General features: G+C 33.2%; 1 protein-coding gene across 2 annotated transcripts in view; it reads left to right on the top strand.

Annotated features, from left to right (window-relative positions):
- The window catches only part of LRRCC1 (leucine rich repeat and coiled-coil centrosomal protein 1), a 34,492-nt gene extending 16,011 nt beyond the window's left edge, over nucleotides 1-18,481 (top strand). Inside the window, exons 10-19 of one of the 2 annotated variants that reach the window (XM_067711960.1) lie at nucleotides 5,655-5,796; nucleotides 6,311-6,450; nucleotides 7,874-8,075; nucleotides 8,616-8,801; nucleotides 9,554-9,728; nucleotides 10,591-10,754; nucleotides 13,381-13,589; nucleotides 13,682-13,819; nucleotides 16,327-16,462; nucleotides 18,282-18,481. In XM_067711960.1, coding sequence (XP_067568061.1) covers nucleotides 5,655-5,796; nucleotides 6,311-6,450; nucleotides 7,874-8,075; nucleotides 8,616-8,801; nucleotides 9,554-9,728; nucleotides 10,591-10,754; nucleotides 13,381-13,589; nucleotides 13,682-13,819; nucleotides 16,327-16,462; nucleotides 18,282-18,404 — 1,615 coding nt within the window. In that variant the 3' untranslated portion in view covers nucleotides 18,405-18,481. Of the gene's footprint in view, nucleotides 1-5,591; nucleotides 5,797-6,310; nucleotides 6,451-7,873; nucleotides 8,076-8,615; nucleotides 8,802-9,553; nucleotides 9,729-10,590; nucleotides 10,755-13,380; nucleotides 13,590-13,681; nucleotides 13,820-16,326; nucleotides 16,463-18,281 lie in introns of both variants that reach the window. The other variant, XM_067711959.1, reaches the window with a different exon arrangement.
- Nucleotides 18,482-19,469: the final 988 nt, after the last annotated feature.

Raw genomic sequence — 19,469 nt, 5'->3', positions numbered from 1 at the left:
TGTAAACCTTAAGTTATCTCATAGCACAAAGAATGCTGAACTTGGAAACTAGCTGTAGTATGATAAAAAAAAACTATGCATATGGTTTTAGTTTGAACTAATTTAAAGATTTAGGGCTTTGTCAGTTTTTTACATTAACAAAGGATTCAGGATATTAATTTGAGCCCTCAAGCTGGGAGATGTCAGATCGATAAAAAAAAAGTATTATAAGTGAAAAACAGGAAGAGTGTAGAGCTGGGATTGGCAGACTTTTTCTGTAAAGGACGGGGCTTGGCACATTTTTTCTTTAGGCATTCTGGGTCATAATCAGTCTCTGTTGCATATTCTTCTCAACAATGGGCTTCAGTACCAGATAACCCAAGTTTCTTAATTCTAATGTTTTCATTCCATCTTATTCCATTTCCCGTTTTATCTTTTTTTTCTGTAGTAAATTATGTAATACAGGATTGTCTTATTCCAAGATGTGCGAATACCAAACGGTTTTCTGAAATAACAATAACTTTTTTCTTCTGTTTCCTATAGGCAATTATTTCAAAAGTTATGCTTTTCCTTAAAAGGTTATAAGATTTTTTCCATGGGATTCCTTTCAATTTTTATCTCTTCTCCTTGAATGAGCACCGGGTTTCTAGACTTGGTGTTTGCCAACAAATAGGGCTTAGGAAGTTGCTCTTGGTTTCATTTCTTAGCTGCTTATATAGTAGATAATTCCCTTCCTAAAATCTTCATTCATTAGTAAGTTGATGTACACGGCTCCCAGCCCAATTCCCAGGTTCTTTTAAGCATTTAACTAGTAAAGTTGTGTGGTACTGATGTGGTATTTTCTACCCCTCACTACCTGATTCTCTGATTCTTTGTACTTATGGAATATAAGGAAAATTACAATACCAAACGTGTTCCATGAAAACCTCTGTAATTACGCAAGCTACGATGCTTTGTGCTATTACTAGCCAAACCACCACTACCCACCAATTTCTTGCCTTATACAAGACAGTGCTGGACAGGGGTAAAGGAACAGAATGGATAAAATAACTGTCCTCTGACCATCTCAGAAGAAACAGCACTTTTGTTTGCAGTAGGTGCATAGGTAGCCAACATAGTTTAATGATAGATTTATAGAGACTGTGTGACTCAATGAGTCACAGTCATAGAATGAAAGAGAGGGTATATCTTTTTTTTTTTAATCCAGAAAGATACAAGGCAAAGCCTGAGTGTTCTAAGAGCTGTTATTATTTTAAGTTAGTTCCATTTGCCTTATTGTTGAAATTCCTCCCTGATTTTGGCACTATGTTTTCTCTTGTTTAGAGTCATATGTATATGAATTTTTGTTTTATTCTGTTTTGTAGGTATTATCTAGTGGAATATTAGAGGAAGTTATATCTGGGGTTGCTAGCCAAATTCTATTTTAATTGGAAAGCTTTGGACACACCTCATCTTTATCCTTCTTTAACCTCTTTGCTGTTGTGCCATGTTCCCTGTGTTACATATTTGTTGTTCTCTTGGAAATTCATCTTCAATCTTTTCTGATTCTTTTTTCATTTATACCCCAAATGTTTTTTGGGGATTAGATCCTCACCAATCTTCATATTCCCTTATGTGACTTGGTAGGGACTCTGTTTTCCTCATACCTAAGGCAGGGTCTAGCATCTAGGTACCATGCTGTGAATATATATTATCTCAAAAAGTGAATCTTCTTTACTATGCTTTTAATACCTAACCAATAAGCTCCCAAACCTTTTATCTGTTTTATAGGCCTCCTTGATTAACAAATTGTTCATCTAATCATCTACTAAAAATTTCTTGTCTACATTGCTTGTAAGTGTCTTAAGATCAGCATGTCCTTAGGTTGACTTTTTCCTGCTCCCTTATTCTGTATTCTTTGTTCTAATAAATGGTGTTCCAGTCAGCCACCAAAGCTAGAAATTTCAGAATGATTTTTTTTGCTTCCTTTCTCTTTCTCAAACTTCATAACCAGTTGGTATTGATACCGTCTTCATTCTGCTTAAACGGTGTTGAACTATCTCCTCTCTGTCCCCAGACGGTTGCATCAGTTTAGGCCCTTATCTCTTGATTAGAGGATTTCTCTAATTTTACTGATCGGTAGCTTCTCTGCCCCTTCCACCATATGGTCCACAGAATAAAGTCCAATATTCTTTCATATAACATACCAAACCAGAGTTGAGAGAGTGAACAAAGGAAGACCAGTTTGGAGACGACTCTCAAAGGCAAGAGGACAAGAATTGGAGAAATGACTGTAGTATAGAAGCTGATGAGTGTAGGGATTTTTCTCAATTATGGCTTGGCAATTATAGTAGGTACACATTGGAGTGGCTGCCTAGCTCAGAAATTCCTTTATGAGGCTATGTCTTTGCTATTCGTTGTCCCCTTTTCAAACACTTGACTTCTGTTCTGTCATGAACTGCCTCTCTGCCTATAATATTGGTTAAGAGGTGAGCCCCTGGCCTTAGCCCACATGGCCACAGTGACCGCTGCATGGAGTGGGCATATGAACCAAATTGGACTAACCAAAGCCTTTCCCAGAGCTCAGTTCTAAGTTGAGCTAGAGAAAGGTAACCTTTTCTGTTTGGTTGTCACTGCTGTCAGAGATGTTTATAGCCTTCCCCATCTCCCTGGCATGTTACAAAGAAGCCTGCCATTGGAAAAACTGAAACCAGCCTGTAGGGAATCAGAGAGAGGGACCTGATGGTATTCATATCCTTGGTTTCAGCTGTGCCTCGGAATAGTGCCACCCCAGCCCCTGAATTGGTTATGTGGGTCAATAAATTCTCCTTTCTTACTGAAACTAGTTAAAGAGTTTTTAGTCAAAAGGCTCTAAGTAACACAGAGGTAGTATAGTACTAGGATATAATACTTAGTGTCTGGGGAAGATACAGGGAAGTCAGAGTTGACTTCAGGTATCTGTTCAGGTATTGTTTCTCTCCTGTAGCTTTCTTTATAAATGCATCAGTGTCCCCTCTGCTAGATATTAAGCTCCTTGAAGACCAGGCTGTATCTTATTCATCTTGCTTGCTTTTAAGCTGATATCTAGCACAATGCCTGAAAAAATGTGTTTTGTAGTTTTGCTGTTGAATAGTAAAAGTTCACATAAGATAAAGTTTCATTAATTTATTTTTTTTCTCAATCTCAATATTTTATTTTTCAGCTTTGTTGAGGTATAACTGACAAATAAAAATTGTATATATTTAAGATGTACAATGTGATGTTTTGTTATACATTGTGAAATCATTACCACAGTCAAGCCAATTAATATATCCTTCACCTCATATAGTTGTTTTTTTGTGTGTTGAGAATACTTAATATCTACTTGCTTAGAAAATTTCAAGTATATAATGCATTACTTTTAACTTTAGTCACCATGTTGTACATTAGGTCTCTGGAACTTACTCATAACTGAAAGCTTGTACCCTGTGGCCAACATTCCCCCCACTCCTGACCCTTGGTCGCCACTATTCTACTCTCTGTTTCTATGAGTTCAACTTTTTTTTTTAATATTTATTTATTTATTTTGGCTGTGCCAAGTCTTAGTTGTGGCACGCGGGATCTTTAGTTGCATCATGCGGACTCTTAGTTGCAGCATGCATGCAGTATCTAGTTCCCCAACCAGGGATCGAACCTGGGCCTTCTGCATTGGGAGTGTGGAGTTTTACCCACTAGACCACCGGGGAAGTCCCATGAGTTCAACTTTTTTTAGATCCCACATATAAGTGATATCACCAGTTTTTTCACTTAGCATAATCTCCTCCACGTTCATCCGTTTTTGTCACAAATGGCCAGATTTCATTCTTTATTAGGCTGACTAATATGGCATTTATTTATTTATTTATAACCTTTTCATCCATTCATCCATTAATAGACATTTAGGTTGATTCCATATCTCGATACTGCAAATAATGCTGCAGTGTAGATGGGAATGCAGGTTTCTCTTTGAGATACTGGTTTCACTTCCTTTGGATATATACCCAGAATTGGGATTGGTGGATCCCACTTTTATGGTAGTTCTGTTTTTTAATTTTTTGAAGAACCTCCATGCTATTTTCCATAATGGCTGCACCAGTTTAAATTCTCACCAACAGTGTATAAGGCCTCCCTTTTCTCCATATCCTCACTAAGACTTGTTATCTTCTGACTTTTGGATAATAGCCATCCTAACAGGTGTGAGGTAATACCTCACTGTGGTTTTGATTTGCATTTTCTTGATGAATAGTGGCATTGAACATGTTTTTTATACTTTTTGGCCATTTGCGTATTTTTGGACAAATGTCTGTTCAGGGGTTTTGCCTATTTTAAAATTGGTTTATTTGTGGTTTCTCTGCTTTTGAGTTGTATGAATTCTTTACATATTTTGGATATTATCCCATTATCATATATATGGTTTGCAAATATTTTTTCCCATTTGTCATGTTGCCTTTTTAATTTCTTGATTGTTTCCTTTGCTGTGCAGAAACTTTTTATTTTGATGTAGTCCTACTTGTTTATTTTTGCTTTTCTTGTTCATGCTTTTGGTGTCCCCATGGAAAAATCATTTCTGAGATCAATATCATGGAGTTTCCTTCTATGTTTTCTTCTAGGAGTTTTATGGTTTCAGGTCTTATGTCTATGTTCTTAACCCAGTTCGTGTTGATTTTTGTGTATGGTGTAAGATAAGACCCAATTTCATTTTTTTTCAGGTAGATATCCAGTTTTCCCCATACCATTTATTGAAGAGACTGTCCTTTCTCCACTATATATTCTTAAGGTCTTTGTTGAAAATTAGTTGACCATGTATGTGTGGGTTTATTTCTAGGTTTTCTATTCTGTTCCATTGGTCAATGTGTCTGGTTTTGTGCCAGTGCCATACTGTTTTAGTTACTACAGCTTTTTTTTTTTTTAATTTTTATTGGAGTATAGTTGCTTTACAATGTTGTGTTAGTTTCTGCTGTGCAGCAAAGTGAATCAGTTATACATATACATATATCCACTCTTCTTTAGGTTTCCTGCCCATTTAGGTCACCACAGAGCACCGAGTAGAGTTCCCTGTGCTAAACAGTAGGTTCTCATTAGTTATCTATTTTATACATAGTAGTATATATATGTAAATCCCAGTCTCCCAATTTGTCTCACCCCACCCCCCTTGGTAACCATAAGTTTGTTCTCTACATCTGTGACTATTTCTGCTTTGCCAATAAGTTCATCTGTACCATTTTTCTAGATTCCACATATAAGCAATATTATACGATATTTGTTTTTCTCTTTCTGACTTAAGTTCCCTCTGTATGACAATCTCTGGGTCTGTCCATGTTTCTGTAAATGGCACTATTTCATTCCTTTTTATGGCTGAGTAATATTCCACTGTATATATGTACTACATCTTCTTAGATAAAGTTTCATTGATTTATGTAAAATGTTTTCCCTCTTGGCCCAATGCTAGTTTCAGGGATGGGCGAAAGGCGTACTGTTTTTCAACGTTTTTTATCTAAGGAGAATTTGGAACATACTTCAAATCTTCCTCTCTACTGTAACTTTTAATGTTTAGTACAGTTTTTATCTTTCTATATGTGTAATATACTTAAAGCAACGTTTGATTTATGCTTTAGGCTAAAGGAAATTATTTTTAAAGAGAGAAATTCCAAACTACAACTCGAAATTATGGTTCACAGGCTTCAAAATGAAATTAAAAAACTAACTGTTGAATTAATTAAAGCAAGAGATCAACAAGAGGATCACGTTAGACACTTAAGAACCCTGGAAAAAGCATTAGAAAAAAAGGAGAGACAAAAAAGGCAACAGCAAGCAGCACAGGTATTTCTCTATTTTACTCTCAGTCCCATGAATTAACACATTCATAGCTTCTGTCCTGAAACAAATTATGTCATTATATAGTAAACATAAAGGATGTTAAGCTGAATGCAAAAATTAGTTTAAATGTGCCAGTAATTTAACCTATGGAATCATTTCTTCAATTAGGGCTGCCAACATTCACAAAGCAGAGTTGGTGGAAATGCTGCAGGTTGTTAGCCTTGTGTTTAAGAGCCAGTTTTTAAATGTCTCCTTGGGGTACTTGGAGACTTTTAATTTTCATGCCTTCTGAATAGAAATTTTCAATAAAGTCTGTGGTGAAATAAGAGTTAATGCTAATGTGTTTGATGCTTCTAAGACTACACTTTATGAGACCATAGCATTTAATAAATTTTGAAAATCAACTTAGTCCCTAGGTCCTATTATTTAGAAGGCACTTGTCTTTGGGCAACTGACATTAAAATAGAAGCAGAGGAGATTATTATCTAAATACTGTAACGGTGTGTATTTTACTCAGATGCGACTTATCCAAGAGGTGGAACTCAAAGCCGTAGCTGCTGATAGAGAAATAAACTTACTTAGAACTTCTCTTCATCAAGAAAAGGAACACGTGCAACAACTTCATGAACTTCTTGCATTGAAAGAACAAGAACACAGGTAAATGAAATATGTATATTTTAGGAAAATATGGACATTTAAAAATAGGAAAAAGTTATTTGGTTTTACCCCCTGCCCCTGCCAAGACTAGACAGTGATTGAGCAGTGGTGAAGTCTGGCACAGTTAGCTCATGGAGAATGACATGTTTATGTATGCTTTAGAATCAATCTTAGAGTTAGAACTAGTAGCTTAAAAACAAATCAGTAACTTTATTGAGGTTGAGGTATGGGCTTATAGCAATGAAGCTCATTTTCCATTTCTCTAAGCCCAACTAAAAATTGATCATTGTAATATAGAGAAAGCTGTTTTAATTGACTTCCAAGTAACTACTTGTTAAATTATCAATATTCTTTATCCCTTTGAAGCAGGGTTCAACAAACTTTCTCTGTGAAGGTCCAGATAGAAAATATCAATATTTTAGGCTTTTCAGGTATCTATCTCTGAATAGATACCACAAAGCTATCTCTTTGTACCACAAAAGTAACCATACACAGCACATAAATGAATGGGCATGGTTGTGTTTCAGTAAAAGTTTACTTCCCCACAAGAAGGACAGCAGGCCAGATTTGGTCTATGGGCTATAGTTTGCCAACACCTGCTTTTTAAAGTCCACAGTAATTTAAGCACATTCAGCTAGTTATCTGCTTACTACCAGTTGAATTGTATGATTGCCATGAGTTAATTGTGTTTGTTCTCAGGCCTGTTTTGGTTTTGTCCTTGTATAAATCAAATTTTAATATATAAATTAAATTTTGATGCTCTGGGGAAAATTGTCATCATATATGTGGTCAAGACAACTATAAAAGATTGGGGGGCAAATAATCACAAAAATCTAAAAATTGGCACTTAATTTTCTTTTCAGATATCTTTTAACTTGTTCTAGTTTAAAGAAACCAAAACCAGAAGTAATGGGTTTTGTTTTATGAGTTTGATTTATTCAAGAAAAATAATGGAGAACTCTGAAGAATGAATTCACATTGAAATTAAAAAACTGGCCCTATATTAAAAGATTGGTGAAATTTCACACATAACTGTTGTTTTCAATTAACCAGCCACCAGGACCAGTCAGACTGTATTTATTTTATGTCAAAGACTCAACCAAAGTAGAAGATGCAGTGAGACAGAACCTGACTTCTGTGAATGCACCCAAAGAATTTTAGAAACCATAAAATGATTCTGAACTATCTCAGTGAAGTTAAGATTTGGCATACTCCTCTTATCCCTGTCACCACCGAATACGCAATCAAAACTCATATTCTTTCTGTATCTACCATCCTATCCCTAGTTTTCTGTGTGTGAAAGTGAGGAGCTGATCTTTAACAATAGGGAATATAGAACATTTAATAACTATTTAAAAGACCTTTAAAGTTTTTCTTTCTAGATAAACAGCATCCTGTGATTTTTATTTGTTTTTCATCCCAGGAAAGACCTTGAAACAAAGGAGTTTTTTAGTGAAGCTGAGTTCCAGGAAGCCTTAGCTAAAGAAGTTGCTAAAGAAGAGAGAAAACATGAACAAGTTATAAAAGAATACCAAGACAAAATTGATGCATTAAACCAACAGTATATGGATTTAGAAAATGAATTCCGTATTGCTTTAACTATTGAAGCCAGAAGATTTAAAGATGTAAGAATGGCGTCTAGCTTTTTATTGAAAACAGAATCAACAAGATATGGTTTGATAAGACTACGTTTTAGAATTCTAGCTCTATTTGCATGTTGGCTATATGATCTTAACCAAATTACTTAAATTCTTAGAGCCTTATTTTTTCACATAAATAATAGCTAATCTTCAGTGCTATTGCCAAAGCTAAGTGAGGTTATAAATGGTCAAGTAAAGAGAGCACGAATAGGAATTAGGAAACCTGAATTCTCTATTACTATAGAGCAGGGATTGGCAAACTAAAGTCTCCAGGCTGTATTAATAAAGTTTTATTAGAACAGAGTCATGCCCACTTGTTTACATAGTATCTGTGGCTGCTTTTATGTTATAATAGCAGGGTTGAGGACTTACAACACAAACACGTATCGCCTGGCTAGCCTGCAAAGCCAATTATCTGTCAGTTTTATTCTGATTCTAAAAATGAAAGAAGTAAGCTGTTTCCAGAAACAGGTATTTTCCAAATATTTGCAGAACTGCTATTTATAATGCAATTTTGAAATATAGGTTAAAGATGGTTTTGAAAATGTTGCAACTGAATTAGCAAAGAGCAAGAATGCTCTTGTTTGGGCTCAACGAAAAGAAAACGAATCTTCCTCTTTAATTAAAGATCTAACCAGTATGGTGAAGGAACAAAAAACAAAACTGGCAGAAGTTTCTAAATTGAAACAGGAAACAGCAACAAATTTACAGGTAAGACATTGTAACATTATATTTCCTTTTTAATTTTTTATGTCATTTTCTCAAGAATATTGTGATGATTTGAGGAAGTACAAAATTATGAACTAGATAACACTACTTATATATTCTTAACGTGTGTGAAAAGTAATATAATTAGGAGATAAACCATGATTGCACAGATTGTATTGCTTACACTAAAATAGTATTTAAGTAAAATACGTGAATTAATTTTAAGAAGCATACTAAGTAAATGTACCAGTTTTACAGTGATACAGGTGGTTGAAGTTTGGGAAATACATGAATTGTTGATATATTAATTTTGTGGTAGTGGTTGTTTTTACATATACCTAACTATAATAATTTTTTAATTACTTTATTTCTATAGTCTCAATTTTAAATATTAGTGGTATTTTGCCCAAAAGGACTCACTTTCTATAAGTAACCTTTAGACTATTGATATAAATATTGAATATTTGGTGAGAAATTTCGAGTATTACATGTGTAGTTGCTCTTTTAAGATATTAAATAAAATTCAGAGCATTTAAAGGAGTAGGCTCTTAAAATTTGACTTTTTATTTCATGACCTACATTTATCTTTAGTTAATAAAATTTAAACATTTTTTGATGTAAAATTTAGGAACATTTACTTTGTATTTGCTTAAATAGCATTTTTTCTCATTATAAAATGCAAAAAGAAAATAAAGAAACACTTAAATATAATAATTACTTTGCATTTTTTTCCAATGTGTTTTGGTGGTATACAGAATCAAATCAACACACTTGAAATTTTAAGTGAAGATGACAAGCAGAAGAGTATTCAAATAGAACTTCTCAAGCATGAAAAAATGCAGCTTATTTCCGAACTAGCAGCCAAGGAATCGCTAATTTATGGTTTAAGGACAGAAAGAAAAGTATGGGGACAGGAGTTGGCACAACAGGGTAAAATTCTCAATTTTCAAAGGGAAAAAATAGCCCATTCTGCTAATCCAACAAATCTGGGTATTAGAAAAGGAAGGGCTTAACTCTGCCTAGACATACCAAGAAAGAAGGTGACACTGTATATGAAAGGAGAAGTAGTCATTTGCCAGTCAAACAGGAATGAAATTATACTTAGGAATTGGGAAGTAGTTTATTACACCTGTTATGAAGTTATAGCTCTGATTTTTTTGCTGTTGGTTTTCTTCCCCACTATAATTTGATTACGTTTCTGAACAGGTATACATTTCTTTCTTATCTAGTGATTTTAAATTATTTGTACATATGCAGCATTCATTTTTTTTTAGCTAAAAATGTTGCTAACATTTATGTTGTTATATGTGGAGAAATGTGAAATCGTTTATGAATGAAAACCACTTTAGGTTCAGATAAACTTACCTTCAGTCTCATTCCCTTTCCAGTCACCATAAGGCAAGAGATATACACCATTTTAAGGCATTCTTAGAGACTTCACAAATTATGAATAGTAGGTGTTGGCCTAAATGGAACATTGTTCATTTGTCCATTCCATATAGAAATCTATAATATGATTTTGTTTGGACAGCATAACATGACCCATTAAATATTTCATGTCTGAGTTACTTGTTCATGATTTGTGGTTTTAGGTTCTCAAATAGCCACAGTTGTTTAGAAGGCCTTTTTGTTCTTTTCCCCTTTCCTCTTCATATTGTACTATTATATATTTTGTTTCTTTATTCAGCTTTTCTTTTTATTTACTATATTATACATTGTAAAATTAGATGTTCATAAAATATAAATTCTCCAAGGTCTTTTTAAGTTTTTACTGATGATGTTTGTTTCTTAGAATCTTCTCTAGCCCAAAATCATGGGAGACTAGAGGCTCAAATTGAAAGTTTGTGTAAGGAGAATGAATCTCTGCGAAAGGCAAGTGAACGTGATAATGACACATTAAGAATTAAGTGCAAAATCGTAGAAGACCAAACTGAAACCATTGGAAAATTAAAAGAAGTAAGTTTGACATTTTATTATAGGAAAAGAACATGTGGAAAGTTTGAAAAATCTGTGGATCATAGTATAATAATAAATATTTGTCTCAGTGCATCCCAGCTGTTATGGAATTTAAGACATATTATCATGTTTTTTCTTTTATGTTTTCCTCTTTGCTTTTAAAAGTTATATATGACATTTATTTATTAACTTATTAACTTGAAATTACTTTTACCTCAAAATTTTACGGAAAATGTTATTATGGCCCTTTGAAATAATTGGAAGTAGTGTCCATAAAGGGTTAGGAACCACAAAAACAAATATTTTATTTAAACTTTTCATTGTTTAGTATCTTCCAATATTGCTAATTCACATTTCGAAATTATGACAGAACCTGCTATCCTATATTTTAAAGTATCTGAATAGAAAGAATGTAAAAGATTCTTGCTTGTTCCCAAGGGAAACCGTTTTTACCCTTTTCTTCAATATGGCCTATCTTAAGAGAGAATACTAACAGGATCACTTGTTTCAAAGTATCTTACATGAAAATTTCCAGAGAAATATTGTGAAAGTTAGCTTGAACAGTGAATCAAATTTGAACTCCAAAATTTTCTTCTAGAGATTATCTTTAAGGTATAAAAATAGCTGCGAAAGGGTTTTTAAGAAACTTGTGAGATTATCACCCATAAAGTTAGGAACTCATTCTTTACAGTAATTATAACTACCTAAGATTTGATTTTTTTTTCCCTTAGTCATTTTTAAGAAACTCCTTGAGAACTTAACTTCGTCAAGTACAGAAAATAAAGAAACATATTTATCACCATGTTGCTATATCCATAGCTAGATTTAGGCTGTGAATGATTTAACTGTATAACCCTAAACAATTATACTTGTTTTCTGGTTTTGCATGAAACCAGAATTTCAATTATATCTGTCATACATGCCAAGCTACACTGAAAATTATTTAAATTTTTTAGCAGTGAACATTTTTTCTTGTTTTAAAAATCTATACTTGGTATATAATACTTGTGGTTGACATAACTGCTTCCACAGTAAGACTACTGCTTATTAATCTCTGAGCAGAGTTTTGGGAGGAAATGACTAGAAATGAATAAATAGTGGAGCCAAAAAAACAGATGACTTTTAGTCTTAGATTTTTGGTTAAAAAAAAAGTTTTCAGATTTTCAACTCATTTTTCTTTTCACAACTTAGTACATTTACTTTAAAGAACACTGTATCAGTCTCAAAGATATGAGCATTAATGGTACATTCCATCTAATCACAGAACATACAGAGATAGCTAGGCATAATTTCTTTTAGCAGTAAATTCATCATAGCTAATAACTTGAAGGGATAATGACCTAATCTGCAAAATTTGGAGTTTAATGTTTTCAATTAAGTAGATCCTGTAGTTAGCTTCTGACTATGGAAATTAGAAACAAATCTTTTGAGATTTGGTTTCCTCCTGTGTATTATTTTGGTACTTTTAAGTATGGATCACAAAATTCTCTGATGCTACAATGTTATTCTTTTTATTAATGGGGATTTTCATAAGAATCTTCTATAGCTTTTGTGGATTCCTAATATAATGTGTCAAGACTGCTCTCCTCTAAGTACTTACTTAAGTATTACTCTTAAGTACGAGAGTTGTGAGGAGAAAATAAACAATTCATGCCTTTTATGCAAATGTTGGTCAAGACTAGAAGACTACCTGATATCTTTGCTTAGAATTTTTAGATATATAACACACTGAGGAATTGAACCACATATTTTAAAATAGTGATGAATTCATGCCTAAATTAGCCTTGTTCAGTATTTGTTTGTTTGCCTCCATCTTCTTCCCAAAAGGGAAAAAAAGGCAAGGTGGGGCAGGGGAAACAGGGTAAAAACAAAAACTGCCAATTTCATCTTTTCTCACTTTCAGAGACTGATATCAGTAGTTGGTGTTATAGCAGGGCTGTTCCTGCCGTCCAGGCATACCCCCTTAAAGCAAACATGTTCATTGAAGTAAATAACCCATATAAGGCCTAATACCTGCGAACACTTAACAGTGCCTAAGGCGGTCTTGAGCTTTCATTATCCTCTGATTTGTAATATGCAAATAGAGGATAAAGTATGACTCACAGTATAGAAGATATAATAAAAGGAAGTTTGGGGGGATGTAGAGCCTATTTTCATGTGACATTGTAATAGTGATGAAATCATACTTTATTTTAAAGTATTTGCTCATCCTAATGCAGAAGATGCTTGTTAGCATAGTAGAAATAGCATTTTAATTTGTATCATACATGAACAGTGAACATAAGTCTTTGCTGTATTCCATGTTAATTGAAATTTTCATTGCACAGTTTTCTTTTCCTTCTACTCCCTCTGTGTGGTTGGTAGTTACTAACTTAATGAAATAAAAAGTGTAAATAGTGCATCTTTCTTAGTGGCAGTTAAAACATAGTAGTAGTGCTATTCCTTATTGATTGTGATTTTTAAAATGTTTTGTAAATCTTTTCTAAAACATTCTTTGTTCAATTTATTTTTTAATCTATAGTTTTTATAACTTTAAACCATATTGAATTAATTAGGAAATGAGACATTCAAGATTAATAAAAATAATTATTTTTTTAAATAATGATTTTTTTCTGTAAAAATGAAGTGTTTACAGGAAAGAGAGGAACAAATCAAAATATTACACGAAAAGATCACTGAAATACAAAAATGTACCCAAGAACAGCTTGATGAAAAATCTTCACAACTGGATGAAATAATTGAGAAACTAGAAAGACACAATGAAAGAAAAGAAAAACTAAAACAGCAGTTGAAAGTAAAGGAATTAGAACTTGAAGAAATTAGAAAAGCTTACAGGTATTTTACGAATTTCCTGTTGAGAAATTACATGTGGCTTAATAATTTCATATAACCAATTTTATTTTTTAAATTATTTCTTCTCATATTAGTACACTTAATCAGAAGTGGCATGATAAAGGAGAGCTTCTGTGTCATCTTGAAATGCAAGTAAAAGAAGTGAAAGAAAACTTTGAAAACAAAGAAAGGAAACTTAAAGCAGAAAGAGACAAAAGTATTGAACTGCAAAAGTAAGGATTAAGTCCTAAAGTATGTGGGATATCTTTAAACATAAAACTGAATTGGGATGGGTGGGTTGTGTAGGACGGCGGGGGGGATGGGGGTGAGGAGGGTAAAAACATGCTGGACATAGGTATTTGCCAAGTACTTTATTTCCATTCCATCTATAAAATGATTATAATAGTCCCTACTTTAATGTTTGATGTGAGGTTTAAACATTATATATATGTGTATTTATGTATATATATATGGTTTGTATGGGTTATTTAGCATTTAAATAGTGCCTGACACATAGTAATTGCTGTATAAATATTTCATTTTTATTACTGTAATTATTATTTTCAAACTCTGTTTGAATGAAAGCAGCAAGTGATATTTTTGGCTGTTGTATGTGGAGTTTAGAGGAGGAAATCACTGACTACCAGGGACAGTGAGCTCCTGAAGAAGCTAAAACAGATTTAGGTAGCAGTTGGCCTGCACCAGCTGAGGATAAGAGTTGATTTTAAAGAAGGGGAAGGAAATGTATACATATATGCCATTGTTTTATGGATTTTATAAAATACTCTAGAGGAAATGAGGGTTTTACCTTGTAAGCTGTATAACTAGACTTGTTAAAATAATTTACAAAGTTGACTGCCTTAAAAATTAGGTAGCATGGTTTAGTGACCAGTGCTCATGTCAAGATACAGAATGACATAGATAACATGGCATATAGGTAGCCCGAAAATCTCATATAGAGAGAGATAGGTTCCCATTATATCAAGTCTAATAGAACCTGGAAATTTGATTTCTCATATTTTAATTCTTTGAAAAGGTGTTATTTTACTCCCCAGAAAGTTTTGATTGATAATACAGTCATTTGTTTATTTGCTAATGGACCCTGTTCCACTTTGCTTTACAACCAAGCACTAATACAGAGACCTTGACTTGGAACCTACTGCAGTTTTCTTTCCTGCTGGTCACAGCTTTGCAGTTTGGAGTCCTTTTGATCCTAAAAGAAACAATCATTTCATATAACTAGCAGTTCCTAAACTTAATAAAAATCATAAAGCCTGACAGTTTTTAGAATCTCTTATATTGCATTGTTTATCATGTCTTTAAGAGCAAAACAATAAAGACCTGATTTTATACATTAATGCTTTTATGACTAAGATTGATAATATGATTTTTAATTTAATGGAATTTTAATAAAATAAGTAAATTATTGTTCATAAGAATAGATTTTATTTGCATAGTTTCTTATAATGTATAAATTGATTTTTTTCTTATATCTTATTTTGAACCCAGCAATAATTTTGTGAGGTTGGCTGAACAGGCAGGACTATTGTGTTTTATAGTTGACAAACTTTAAACACAGAGTTTGTGACTCGCCCTTAGTCACATAGCTACCAACTGTTGCAACTGGGAATAAAAAAAAAAGACTTTTGATTCATGGTCCTGATGCTGAAAACTCATCCTCTGTACACTGGTGCCGAATCAAGTCTCAGAGACAGAGTTCGGGTGAAATAGAGAAGAAGGGATTTATTGCTTTGCTGGGCAAAGGGGGACACAACAGGCTTGTGCCTCAAAAAACTGTGTCCCAGCCTGAGAAGTGAGGAGTTTTATAGCAATGGTTCAAGGGCGGAGCGGCTAATAAGGATCAGGGTGTGTGCAGTGCCTGCACTCCTTTAATCTGGCCTCAGGTGGTCTCCTGATGAGCTTCTCTGGTTCCTTTAATCTGGTGTCAGGTGGTCTTCTCCCTAGTCTCTGCATCCCCTCCCTTCCCTCATTAGCAACTGTTTGAATCTGCCCTTTGGAACTCAGGGAAGGTCATGGAGGCTGGAGTCTATTCCCTACAAACAAGAAATGGGGACACAGAAAGGCTTCCATGCCCAGGAGCCCCACAGGGTCTTGCTTGGTTTCAGTCCCAATGTTCAATCCACTATTACGATGGGCTGTGCCAAAACCAGGAAGTTTGTTCATTATGGACTTAACGTTTTTAATAAAATTATTCATACTTAATATAAAGGAATGGGTATTTGGCCTATAAGAAACTTGTAGCACTAAAATTTTGTGAATACTGTTTATAATTTATTAACATAGGGTTTTACCCATTAAGCATTAACATAGGGAAGTCAGACATATATGCTTACAAACTTGAACCTTCCTATAGTATATATACCTCAAATTATTACCACACTGCTAATACATGGAGGAAAAAAAGATTGATAGTAGCATCTAAGAAGGTGCTTATAAACCATATTCTTAGACTCAAAATAAATGAGAACCAATGTACTCTAACTTTCAGAGGGTAATAGTGTAACAAACTTCCATTGATGTTACCTTACTCTATTCTGTTACTAAGATTCTGTTGGATGGTGAACTACTTATATCTTTAGTTACCCAAGATAGCCCTTTTCTATTTAATGGAGTTATGCTTCCATTAAAATATGAATGTAAGAGCTTCCATCTAAAAAGACAAAAAACAGCCTAATTTTTATATGTACCAGTAGATATGTGGGTTTGTTTTGTTTTTAAGGGATGCAATAGAAATGCTTCATAGTATGGATGATGCATTTAAAAAACAAGTTGATGCAATTGTTGAAGCTCATCAAGCTGAAATAATACAGCTGGCAAGTGAAAAGCAGAAATGTATCGATTCTGCAAATTTAAAGGTACTGTAAGTAAAATTCACTTTGATAATCAGTATTAAATTGTTATAGCTAAGTAAATAGGATCTTTGACAATGATAAAAGAGAAAAGGAAGCATGATTTAATAACCAAATAGATGTGAAGAAAATTGCCAGTACAATCATAAAGCCAGACCAAAATGTCGGTAATACTTAGATTAGGTGTAGAATATAATTTTAATGAAACCAAGATTATAAGTTGATTCTGATGTGCACCTGCTCCATGAACTCTGGATAAAAATTTCTGTATCCCTAGCCAATTTCAGCTGGAAGCCCCTTTGGTTACACATAGGCAAGATGAGAATGTGAATGTATTAAATACAATCCATCACTACCTAGGACAAGTTCTCAAGGAGTGTTTTATTATCAGTTAGGGTTCAAAACTATCAAATTTCTCATTTTAATATCATTGACAAAGGAATGGGTTAGGATGATAATAAATCAGAGGCAAACATCAAAATTACCTGCAGAGCTTTTTAATAATACATATGCATGTGCTTCCCCCTCAGACTTTCATTCACTAAGACTAGGATCAGACCCAGGTATTTTTCTCAACAGGTGCTTCTGATATGACCCCTCTGTTAAGATCCACTAGATGAGCAGACAGTTACAAATTTCCATTTTTCCCTGATTTTGAAGTAATAATAAGAAACAGATAAAAGTCTTTAAGACTGGAGATTTATAAATCAGCAACTGGAAAAGGAAAAGAGTTAATAGAAAAGGAAAGTGATACTTCATATATTATAATCAAGGTTGTATAATTAAATGACATTACTATCAGGAGTCTGTGTAACCAGAAAGGGGGATTTAGGTCTTTGGAAATAATCACAATGAATAAGGAAATATAACTTGTTCAAAATTTAGTTCTTTATTTCATTTCAAGTTAACAGATGTTTCAGATATTTTATTTAAAATCTACCGATCGTTGAACAAGAGTACATTAGGTATTACTAAATAAAGTATAAAATTAGGCCTTTAGCTAAAAGGAAAATACTGTGTTTGATTATGGACATCTTGCCAATATGATGTAATATCAAAGGGAGGTGTTTGTTAGAGAATAGAAAAATTTCACCAAAGCTTAAATGCGGTAATCATGAAAAAAAATTGTAAGGCATCACATAGAGGTGATCATTTAAATTAGGAAAAATGTTTTCAAAGGGAAAAAAATTAGGAAGTCTGTATTAGAGATTAGGAAGAGGGAAGTAAACAGAAAGGGATGATGATATTGGTAATACTCTCAGGAGTGTTGTATGATAGGAGAGAGAGTTTCAAGCAGAAATTAATAGTATCAAATACATTGAATCCTAGGAGAATGTAGGTTAACAATAAAATCATAAGATGATCTCTCAAAAATATGGTCATTTATAACCACCACCAGCAATTTTAGATGGAAACGGAGGTTGTTTCAGTTTTTAAAGTCAAATTCATGATTCAGCATTCATAATCAGCACAGGACAGTGGAAAGATTAAGTCAGAAGACTGGGTATCATCCAAATATGCTCCTGAGAAGCTACACAACTTGAACAAGTTTTCTAAATTATAAAATAGAGTTAAAATAAATTACCATGTGTTAATCACAAGAACCTATAAGAAATAAATGGATAATACACATGTAAGTACTTTGTATACAGTATAACATTTTCCCTATTAGTATTTGAACAAGTTAACATTTTATTAACCTCTGCTTTAAATGGACATCACAAAATACAAAATGTATAAGAATAAATTTTTCACTTTTTTGCATTTTTTAAAATACATTTTCATTAAGAAATGTAAATGTTATAAAATTTATATGTTGATTTAGGTTCATCAAGTTGAAGAAGAAATGCGTGGACTTCTGGAAGAAACATGCAAGAACAAAAAAGCAATGGAAATAAAAATTAAGCAACTTGCTTTTGCTCTAAATCAAATTCAGCAAGAAATGTGATGGTTCTGAGAATGGATTGAATTGAAATGAACCAGCAGACCTATTGTAAAAATGATTAAATATTGTGATAGTAGTAACTGCTATGACTTTGAAATGTCTTTTTCTACACATTTCATTCTGATTATATTTTAAAAGACTTGATCAAGTATTTATTAATTGTATATGTAGGGTTTTTTATAATAAGTTGTTGACAATTATGTGTATTAGAAAAACCTACCAAAATAACTAAACTTAAAACACTTTTTCTTGTTTCTGTGCTGTACATTGTTTGCTAATTACACATTTGCCTATGAGGGAAAGTATTTTAATATTGTTGTTAACCTTACTGTGTTGATGAAGAACTAATTATATTTATTGGTTGTCCTTTAGTTGACATAGCGCCATTCTTTTGAAAGGCTCATAAATGTAGCTAAAAAATATTTTAAATCTGTATAAGGGATGTGGTATTTTTAAGAATGCATATGTAAGTATCTCCACATCACTCATAATGACCCCTTTTTATATAATGCATATGACTTTTTCATTAAAGATTACATTTAAGGTTTTATAAACATTGTCTCAAGAGGAACACTTCCACTGTCATTCTCTCATTTTTCCTTTTTAGTTACTATTTATGAAGAGAATTCTTATTTTGTAACTGGAAACGGTTTTCTTCCATTTCATATCAGTTCACTTATTACTATTTCACTTTTGTCATCTCTTATGTTCCTCTGTATTCAGAACAAAGATGTAAATACTATTCTCCTTACTATTTCTGAAAGAATATAATACCTAATTCTTAACTAATAGCCAGTGAACTAAGTTTTGAAAATTAAATGGAATCAGAAAAAATGTAAAGAGAGGGCCCCATTTTGTTATAGGCAAGATTTATACTGAAATCCGTGGGACATCAAGCATGTCAATATATGTAATGGGAGTCTGTGGAGGAGGGGAGGACATAAGAAATATTGGGGAAAATAATAGCTGAAAACTTACTAAATTTGATGAAAAAGATTAACCTACAGATTCAAGAACTTCAGTAAAACCCAGGATAAGCACAAAGAGAACCACACCTAGACACTTAAG

This window comes from Pseudorca crassidens, chromosome 17, assembly GCF_039906515.1.
Source record: "Pseudorca crassidens isolate mPseCra1 chromosome 17, mPseCra1.hap1, whole genome shotgun sequence".
NCBI classification, from domain to species: domain Eukaryota; kingdom Metazoa; phylum Chordata; class Mammalia; order Artiodactyla; family Delphinidae; genus Pseudorca; species Pseudorca crassidens.
Note: the sequence above shows the minus strand (reverse complement) of the source record. Positions and strands in the feature narration are given on the sequence as shown.